We start from the raw sequence: 10,608 nt of genomic DNA on the forward strand, positions 1-10,608 counted from the left end.
ACTGAGGCAGTAATTTGTCTCAGTAATGATCCTTTGGTTGTCTCTTATGTCATCCAATGTGTGAACTGTCTCGCCATAAGTACCACGTGACTCATTTTGTAATCTATAGCTTAACACGTGCCGTCCCTCTGTGAGCGGGACACCCACCTTACAAAGGCAGGCCTGTTTCGGAAAGGCTCCGTGTTGACATTGACACAGATTAGTTGCAGGCCAGCGGAGCACGGGCCGAACCTTGATGATAAAAAAAAGATGGAGTCTTCCCATCCAACCTTTGGATCGTTCAGTTTTTTACTCTGCATCCCAATTTGCCTCGTTTCCACTTGCTGTCCCTCCTTCTTCTCCCATCTTTTCTCACCTCTCTTATTTGAAAATAGCCCCTTATTGCTCCCTCCCTGCAGTCTGTCTTCACAGTGCTTCTCTTCAAACACACAATGGATCTCCAGAGTGAGAGTCAGAGAGCCTGTCAGCACGTTGCAGTGACATAACATTCCTGTGTGTATGAATAGGATGAGCATGTATCTGCAGTATTTAGTGTTCTCTTTTTTAGAAACTGTATATGACTCTCAATCAATTGCTATCATTTGTCATCGTAGAAAACAATGCCATTGTGCAACCCAATCCCCAGCCACCCCTCCTTCTGCACCCTCCTCTCTGTCTGTTCATCTCTCCTGCTGCTGCAAGCCATCCCTCGTTCCGACCATCCTTGACCTTTGTCCAAGGATACTGTTTCTCGTCCTGGCTTGAGACTTTCTTAAAATAAAGCCTGTGCCATGCAAATGTACTAGAACACACTGTCACTCACTTTCTGCCTTCCTCTTTATCTTGCTCTCTCGCTCGCTTTTTTTTTTTTTTTTGTTCCACACACAGCCGTCAGGCCTTCTAGGGCCACAGCGACAGCTGTAAGGGAGGCTGGAGGGCAGAGCCTGAGGATTAAGACAATGTGTGCAACGCGCTGTTCTTAATAAAACCATAGCAGAGAGAGCAGCAGCAGAAAGGGAGAGAGGGATTCCTTGTGGAAATGAGAGTGTATCCAAACGTAATTTAATATCTCGGTGATGTACATGCTGTATTTGGCAGCCTGAGTGTGTGTTTGTCTTTACCACAGAGATAACAGGTGAGAGCTGAATGCTCAGAACTGCACCGCTATTTTATAATTAGTTTTCATCACCATGTTTTATAAGTTACGGTCCATCTCAGACGCAAAGATTTGTTTGAGTAATCTATTAAGATTAATAATGCGTCTTTTCAGTGGAAATAAGACATTTACTGTGTAGAAAACATTCCTTTTATTCACTGTTTTGTGTAATCACACTGCTCTTGCTTTAGGATTTACTGAATGCCAGAACAATGATACTTAACTTTCAATTATTTCTTCATCATATAAAGTTTTCATATATCAAGACTGCAGTTCTTTTGAACAATTAGAGGGTTTTGTAAGCTGCTCAAAGTCTAAATAAAACATTTGTAAATAGACAGAGATCTGTTTAAAGATTAAACCTCAGATTCACTGCTTCCTTGAGTGACGTCATGGGAAAATCAAAGAACTCAAGATGAAAATTGTGGACCTGGCTGAAGCTGGTATGTTTCACTATCCGTAGTAAAATTAGTAGTGTAGCTGCTTGGACTGTAAAGTTACTCAGAGATGGAGACGCTTATCCTAAAAAAAAAAAAAAAGATAAAAAGCCAGATTATAGTTTTCAAATGCACATGGGCCTTAGTTTATGGAAACATGCCCTGTTTTCTGATGAAAGTAAAATTTTGTGTCTGGCTGCAAAGATTATTGGTGGCCATATTTAGAGGAAACAACATAAGACTGAGAACTTATTCCCAACTGTGAAGTGCAGGATTACATTGTTAGGATATTCTACTGCAGGAGAGACTGGCGCACTTTATGAAATAGATAACATCATAACTGAAGAACATAATGCAGATGTACGCAACAGCTTACAAAGTTAAAGCTGGGGAAAAACAGATCTTCAATAGGATACAGTCCAAATATTTAAAATGTTGTTTAAGGACAATAATACTAATGTTTTAGTCCTTAAAAGAAATTTGTGGGCACAGCTGAAAAGGAAGGTGATTTACAAACCTCCCCCAGTCACCACAGCTCCATCAGAAGGTTTGAGCCAAAGTTGCAGCAAACAATTGAGATAAGGTTGAAGAAGGATGATCAAAACCCATCACCCATGTCATGAAATTCCACCAAATACTGCAACAATGTTTTCAAACCTTCAAAGTCAACATCTCTCTTAGCAAACAGAGGTAATTTTGGAAAGCCTAAAATTAGTAAGGCTCCTTCAGGACATGTTGTTTGTTTGGTCCAAAGGTTGCCAAATAGAGACGTCCTGATCGGACCCTATATAGTCTTGAAAGTGTGGTTAAGAAATTGGTAAGTTTCTCACTGAACTCAACACCTGATTTCAGTGAGCTGCACCCCAATCCAGTTATATTTCCATTTTTAATAAGGTCATGCACATTATAAACAAATCCTACAAATTGTGCTATGTTTATTAAAAAAAACCCTTATTAAATGAACGAGCCTAAAAAACCCCTAGAGTCAGTGCATGCCCAACAATCAGACTATCATGATTCCACCTACATCTTGCACGGCACTGCTTGCCTATTTGGTTTATCCAACAAATTAAGGTTTTTCACCCATTACAACAACTTTCACAGTGAAAAAACAACTGTACTGACTGCTGCAGCTGTGTAACTCACACATACGTCTGTCATAAGTTCATAATTATAATTTTCAGACATTGTTTACATCCTGATTTACATCTGGATTCTGCTGGTGCAGAATTATGACACACGTCTCACATCAATGACATAAAAGTCAGATTAAATGCAACATGACCGTTCTGACTGCAAATGCTTTGGAAACAATTGGATGCACATCCAATTTAGCTCCACATAAGGAAGTGGCACAAATCAGATTTTTTTTGGGTGGGTGAAAAGATCCGAATTGGGACATTTAGACTGTCATGCATTTTCCTGTGGCGTAAACGTATCCAAAGCTAACGTTAGCTTGGCACAGAGTAAGGCTGTTCTGTGGGATACAGTGTATGCTACTAGCAAAAAAAGGAGCTAAACTAAATAAGGCAAACAAATGGATGAAACTCAATGATTTTTCATGAAACATTTGGAGATCTTAGGTCTGTTTTAAACTTCATCATAAATCTCCTCCTCCGTTATAAAAACTTGAGGTTTAACACGATATTAAGAGTGACACTACTGCCTAAATGAAAACAAACTGCGTCCAATTTATCAAACCGATACAGATGCATCACGGGATGTCAGCAAAAAAAACAAAAAAAAACATGTAAGAACTCACAAAGGAGATGCATGCAGCCAGAAGGAGGATTCTGACCAACAGGTCCTCAAACTGCTCCACCACCAACTCCCAGATACTCTTTCCTGATAAACAGAAAACACACTGATTTTAATATGCACTGGTACAGACTAATATGTAATATTAGTACATAGACTGTGTTCATGTGCTTAAACTATATAAATGAGGGTGTTTGTACATGCAAAACCGATGAGGGAATACATTTTAAGAAGGCCATGTAAAGCTACATAGCCTTGTCTAAAAGCCATAACCGTCTATCAGCGCTTGTTTATGTTAAGTGCAGCAAATGTGCGATCCAGGCACCCAGCAGGGGACATCTCCTGCAACAATGTGTGGTAATGGCGTATTATTAGCTGTGTGGGGACGCTCCACGTCTGCGACACACTGAAGTGCAGCGAGAAGCCAAGAGATAGGTGTTAAGCAAATGACCACATTAGCTGTCATCACAGGAAGTGAGCGGGACAGGTGTGTTCGGGTTGCTTCACGGTGAGGGATGCACTTTGATGGACAGAACATGCGATCCAGATGAGAGAGTAACAGGTGTGTAGGTGGACTCACCCTCCTCTGCTGGCAGCTCTGTAGGTAAGAACAGAACAGAAAACATGAATGAAAGCCATATTTACTGTCTCTATAGATTCAGAGGGATTAAATGGCAACGAGAGGATATTTTACTTGGCTTACACAGATGCTCAGCTCAACAATTAACTTTCTTTAATCATGCACGCACATGCAGCTAAAATGTTCTTTGGTGGCAAATTTTGGTTTTGAATTCAGAATGAGTTTCTTGGAGTCGGATCTCACTGCCTGACTGCAGAAATGGATCAGAAAATGGCGTAAGCTTGACTGACACCCTTTCATAGCATTCCCAACAGTTTACAGCCAGTAATCGAGCTGAGAAACTTAACACCAAAATGTGCCTGCTCCATAAACGTAACCACCCAGCGTTTGTCACACACACACCCCCACACACGCCCGCACACACACACACAGCTGGTGTATTTGTCAGTCCTTAAACACTTCTCCGTCTTCCTCCTCTGTTTTTTCATCCCTCCACCTCTGCTTGTGTGATGCTCATCCACCACGACAAATCCAGTGAAAGAATAAAAGATTAAATAAAAACATCTCATCTTTCACTGCCTCTTTGTCCCAACCTCCTGTTTCTCTCTCTCCCTCACCGTTGAAGCCATACTTTTCCAGGTTCTTCTTCACCTGCTCAGGCGGCAGGCCCGTCTCTTCTGTGACTCCAAAGTAGGCCAGAACTTCGGCCGACTCTTTGATGTGCGCGTTCTCCATCCTTGGCAGAAACGGAGAGGCTTCGGGAGAAAAACAGAAACACTCACATCAACCCGACTCAACTGGGAGAAAACTGAGGTAAAAAAATAATAATAAAAAATAAATAAATAAAAAGTTGATTCACCCACCACTTTCTTGAGTGTGGGATTGGGATTATGAACCGGAGACCCCCCCCCTGTGCTGCTCTCTCTCTCTCTGGGCTGTTCCTTGCCTCCTGGAGCCCTGGACTGACAGAAAGTGCAACCTGGCAAACTTTCTTGAAAAGTTTTATACAGATGAAAAACTGGCCCCATTGGTGCTCACTCCACACACTCTCTCTGCTCATTGGATGGGAACGTCCTAAATAGGTGGGAAGGGATTGCCCAGTGGCGAAGAATAGGCAGAGGGGAGGTGGACAGGGTGGGCGAGGGCAACAACTGCAGAGGGGTCCACGACCCGGCGGGCTGGAAATAAGATGTGATGAAGAGAGGTTGCACGGTTAGAACAAAGACGAGAGGAAGGGACACTGATGGGCACATGTGGGCTCACGTGTCAGCAGAGACACGGACACTCATCTAACAAATGAACGGACGCTCAGCGAGAAGGTTTACAGTCATTCATACTCCATGAACTTTTTCTGTTTTGTTTTTTTTTTCAATTTGTTGTTTTGCAAACACAAACTTCAATATATTTTATTAGGAATTTGTGAGTAGCCCTGGACATTCATATGACATATCACTTCTGCACTTGTGAAGTAGAAGTGAAAAGAATAAGAAAAATCAGAGGTTTGACAATGATTTGTTTCAGCCTCTGTGTGTAATTTAAATCCATTTTAAAAAATGCAGCTCTTCTGCTAAGGTTTTGGAGGTTTGCTAGAGAACATTAGTAAAAATTTGCATCAGAGAAACACCTAGGGGGAGATGCAGAAATCAACAGCTCAGCTGGGAAACAAAAAGCTTGACAGGATAGCTATAGGTCGTCCCAAATATCCATCTGCTGCTAAAAGAAAGCCATGATAAGTCTTGTTGGCTATGTGCCAGAAGCCCAGTAGGAAGCGTGTGGAAGTAGGTCCACTGGTTAGATAAGACAAAATGTAACTTTTTGACCTAACACCCCAAACACCTGTTCAAGAGAAAAGATTCTCCCCCCAGCAGGACAACAACAACTAGAGTTGTTGAGTGAAATGGTTTAGATCAAAGTTTAGTTATTTGTTAGAGTGGCCCAGTCAAAGTCTAGTCCTAATTAGTCGTCAGGAACTGATGTTCACAGACAGCCTTCATATTCAGTCAGAATGGACTGAATATGAACTTTCCTGTAAAAAAAAAAAAAAAAAGCGGCAAAACTTTAGTCTCTAAATGTCCAAACCTGGAGGAGACAGCACACCTTGTTTCCCTTTTCCTCAACTTCAAAATGATGCACTACTTTGAGACACTGTGTCACATAAAATCCCAATAAAATGAATTGAAGTTTATGATCAAAACTCCAAATCAAGCTCCTGAAGGAAGGGGAGTCTGTGGATACGCTAACACACCAGAGGGGAGACAAGAAAAGAAATGTTAGCTCACTTTCTGGCTGAGAATCAAGGAAACGTTCTGCTACATTCGATCACCGACTAAACCATAAAAAGTGAAACCTCTGCCCTAACTGCATGTTTTGTGATCACATTGGACCTGCTTCACTTTCTGAGCCATTGTTCTGTGACGGTCCACAGTCGCTGGATGTCATAAATGAAGGTGGCTCACTGACATTTCGCTCAATCCACTGCAGAGATCGGATTGCTGCAGCTCATTCTGAGGGCTGAGCTCTAATACTAATAAAGCAAAGCAGTGATAATGCCATGCCCCGTTACACACTCCTGCCCCTCCCCCAACCTCTCCCAAACACACACACACACGCCCACACCCCTACACACACATCCACCCATTGGAACCACCAAAGTTCAGGAACTGAACTTTGTTTCAGGAACTGAAACAAAGTTCAGCATCATTACTAAGAAAGAATGAAAAAGGGTTGGATCCTTTACGCAGAATAAAAGAGCCAATAAGTCCCTTTATTAAATAGTAATTGAGTTAACATGACTTACTTTGTTTGACTTTCATTAAGAAATATTCTCAAGAACTGACCTTTGTCCTCTGCAACTAAGATTTGACCCCATAATGACTCTCATAATATTTAATTCAAAGGTCAAACGTGAATATCACTTGTGTTTGTTAATCTGTATGCCTTTCTTACCCACATATACATATATTTAGGACTGGTTATTCGCTTATTCCTGATGTCTTTATTAAATTAGCTAATTATTTTATTTAACAAAATGCTCAAAAATAGAGAAAATATCTTAATTACTGAATATCTTAAGTACTGAATACACTTTACTTTTAATGTGAAAGAATGATAACATCAAAGTCTCAAAATAACAGATGATTAATTTCATTTAAAAAAAATACAGATATGGGCACATTAGGGTGAATAGCTCCATTTCCTAGCTTATGAAAATCCACACACGTTTCATATGATGTTCATATGATGTTCTTGTATGTTGATGAACATACAAGAGTATGTTCTCTTGTCTTTCCCATTTTGAAGACTGGCTAAAAGAAACCAGGCTCTGTGTTGCATCGTATTTATACCCTACAGAAACAGGAAGTCATGGATTGTAAAAAGTTCCTTGGTAAAATGATCAACCTAATCAGTAAGTTTTAGCGATATGTTATTTTCTTTTAGCCCTTCACTGATGTTTACTTGAATGAATGGGATGTTGTCATGGCGATTTCCATTTTAAAGAGGAGCTAAGGAACATAGGGGTCTCTGTTATGTTGTACCACATTATAACAGTTATGGATTAACAATTAGACTCTGCTAAACACTCTGGTCAATGTAAAAACTAAAATATGAGTTAAAATAGATGTTTTATTCAGTTTTTAGGAATTTTTAGGGAAGGGGGGATTTACTTATTTTGAGAATTATCCACCCACCCATTTTCTAACACCCTTGCCCTTAGTGGGGTTGGGAGGGGTGCTGGTGCCTATCTCCAGCTGACGTGTCGGGCAAGAGGCGGGGGTACACCCTGGACAGGTCGCCAGTCTGTCGCAGGGCAACACAGAGACAGACAGGACACACAACCATGCACACACACACCTAGGGAGAATTTGGAGAGACCAATTAACCTGACAGTCATGTTTTTGGACTGTAGGAGGAAGCCGGAGTACCCGGAGAGAAACCATGCATGCACAGGGAGAACATTCAAACTCTGTGCAGAAAGACCCCGGGCCGGGAATCGAACCCAGGACCTTCTTGCTGCAAGGCAACGGTGCCCATTTTGAGAATTAATGTTGTCAAAATAAATTGAGTCTTTTACTAAGATTATCAGTGTGACATACTACAAGATAAATTATTTAAATTTAAATTAAACAATTTTAGTATTACAGAGAGCCATAAATGATTGCTGCTTATAGAAAATTTTATGGTTTTTTTTTTACAGCTGTGCTTTCATCATTTTTACTATAAACGTTAAAGTATCGTCTAAAAAAATACAAATAAATATAGTACATTTCCTCACTGACAGCCAATAGATATTTAATTTACCTCTAAAGGGCAAACATAATATCAAAATGTTCTAAAAAGAGAAAACAACAAAGTCCCCGACAAATTATAAAAATCATTTACTCGCCGTTTTAAGGTCATATTTAATTTATTTGCTCTCACCTGTACCATGAGTAGGCAAAACAAAAACACATTAAAATTGTTATGGTATAAAGAAATAAAGAAATTATTGCTGCCAAAAATATTTAGCAATCATGCTTAAATTGAAGGTGAAGCAAAAATATCATTAGATAACAGTTTAATTTTATTTTATTGTATTTAATTTAATTTTATTTTATTTTACTTAAGACAGAGACATGGTTATTAGTTTAATGTCCAAACTTCTGAGCAAAACTAGACCAAAATCACCTGAAACAAAGATTATTAAAATAAATGGGCAATGTTTCTGTTCCATATTAGCCTCGTTCTTTGTCTTATTTACCTTTTTATTCTCTCTGTCACCACTCTTTCCGTTCCTTTGTACCATGAAATTTGTATTTACACACTGATTTCTGACAGGAATGAGTTTGTCTTGATGTAGCCAATGAGAGGACAGGCTCGTTGACAGTCCGGTCGGTGTGGGAGGGAACCGTCTGGGTGATCGATACAGGATGAGAGCCAACAGCAGTATCATTGTGAGTATCAGTGAAAGTGTGTGTTATGCCTACAGTGTGTGCATTGTACTGTATAATTAGCTGAGGCCAGGCAGCTGCAGCATGAAGTGTCTCACTGTAACTGTACCTATAGCAGCAGTTGTGCTCCTCTGGTATAAATAGTGTGGCGGGCATGTGGGCAGGCAGCTATGACACAACGGCAGAACTTCAGTGTTCTTTTGGGAAGCTTTCAGAATGTGACACCATGCAGGAGAGGAACACTGCAGACGTTGCTCTGACGCTCGAAGGTTACATCAAGGTGCAGATATGCTCGTGCTGTCGTAGCCACACTAATCCCCAGCTATCATCTCTAATCTTTTCAAGAATAAGAAAAGCATTTGTTGACTTTCTTCCTGGGTATTTTGGTTTCCTTTCTAAGAATCAGAAAAGGTCACTCGGGTCACTAAACGACGGATGCTGCTCAGTTTATTAGTGTGAGTCAGCTGAGCTTCTCTCTTAAAGATGAATCTGTAACTTCTCTTTTAAACTTGTGTTTTTGACTTTATTTTCTCTTCTTTTCTCGTCATCTCTGATCAGATACAGATGCTGTCAAGCAGGCCCAAAGTATGAGAGTACCACCGTGTCGGACAGACTATCTGATGATCAAAATTTATACTTTATACTTCCACAGTCACATATATGAACACTCATTCATGCAGAACATTTACAGTCTTTGTGGGAATGACTCCATGATACACTAATGAAGGCTATTTTTTAATTTAATGTTTACTTTTCTGACTGCTCCTATAATGTTCCACTGCGCTTCTGGATTTTGGCCCAATCTGTAGTAAACATCAGACAGCTGGTAGTGTTCTTGTTGGAGAGCACTGGGTTTTTCTCCTTCCAGCCATGTCATAAACACCATCGTATTTCAGTAGTCTCTCCCCCGTGTATTTACTTGACCATAAACACCTTTGTCTGCTCCACACTTCCATCAGATGTGGTGCAAACACAAACCTTTTGGCAGCTCTTAGTTCTCATCTATAGACCACAAAACTGACACTGCAGGGTCCGTTTTCACCGCGTTGGCGTTTCTTCGTGTCATCCTAAAAATGTAGGCTGACATGAAGAATCTACCTGTTTCATCAACCTTCAGGAGCCGCCGTGTTGTGCAGCCGGTTCATCGCTTTTCCCACAATGTGCCCTGAAAATCTTCCCTTGGAGCCGAACCAGGAGGAGACGGCGTCTGAAGGGAGTGTGCCTCTGTCAACATAAACTGAGGATACGCTCCAGGCTCTCGTGTTGCCTTGTTATGTCACCAGATCTCGTGGAGAGCTCCGGCTCATCCTTCCTCTCCGTTCCAAGGAGATATCGTAAATTATCGAAGAGACTTTTCCTCTTTCGATGACATGCTTGGACTTTGCTTAAACCAAACCCAGTAGGACCCGAGACAAACATGCATGTTATCACGACACCATAGCATCTTTAATACAGTAGGACTTGATGGAATGTTTATAGGAGCACTCAGTCACAGCATCTTCCAACGACTTCTGTTTTCCATTGTGTATGAATTTGGCTCTTTTTAAAGCAGATAAATATTTCTGGAATTAAAAAAGTCTGGAAATTGACCTATATGTACAGTATATACAATACAGACCAAAGGTTTGGACACACTTTTCTAATTCAATGGGTTTTCTTTATTTTCATGACTATTTATAAGGCAAGAAATCCCACTTATTAACCTGACAGGGCACACCTATGAAGTGAAAACCATTTCAGGTGACTACCTCTTGAAGCTCATCAAGAAAA

At 40.5% G+C, this 10,608-nt stretch overlaps 1 protein-coding gene across 2 annotated transcripts in view; it reads right to left on the reverse strand.

The window, feature by feature from the left end:
- Positions 1-4,908, reverse strand: part of atp2a1 (ATPase sarcoplasmic/endoplasmic reticulum Ca2+ transporting 1) — an 18,680-nt gene extending 13,772 nt beyond the window's left edge. For both annotated transcript variants that reach the window (XM_032587716.1, XM_032587717.1), the window contains exons 1-4: positions 4,774-4,908; positions 4,528-4,665; positions 3,911-3,928; positions 3,335-3,417 (exon numbers count right to left, since the gene is read on the reverse strand). In XM_032587716.1, coding sequence (XP_032443607.1) covers positions 3,335-3,417; positions 3,911-3,928; positions 4,528-4,645 — 219 coding nt within the window. In that variant the 5' untranslated portion in view covers positions 4,646-4,665; positions 4,774-4,908. The remainder of the gene's footprint in view (positions 1-3,334; positions 3,418-3,910; positions 3,929-4,527; positions 4,666-4,773) is intronic.
- Between the last annotated feature and the right edge of the window lie 5,700 nt (positions 4,909-10,608).

Source organism: Xiphophorus hellerii, chromosome 16, assembly GCF_003331165.1.
Source record: "Xiphophorus hellerii strain 12219 chromosome 16, Xiphophorus_hellerii-4.1, whole genome shotgun sequence".
NCBI classification, from domain to species: domain Eukaryota; kingdom Metazoa; phylum Chordata; class Actinopteri; order Cyprinodontiformes; family Poeciliidae; genus Xiphophorus; species Xiphophorus hellerii.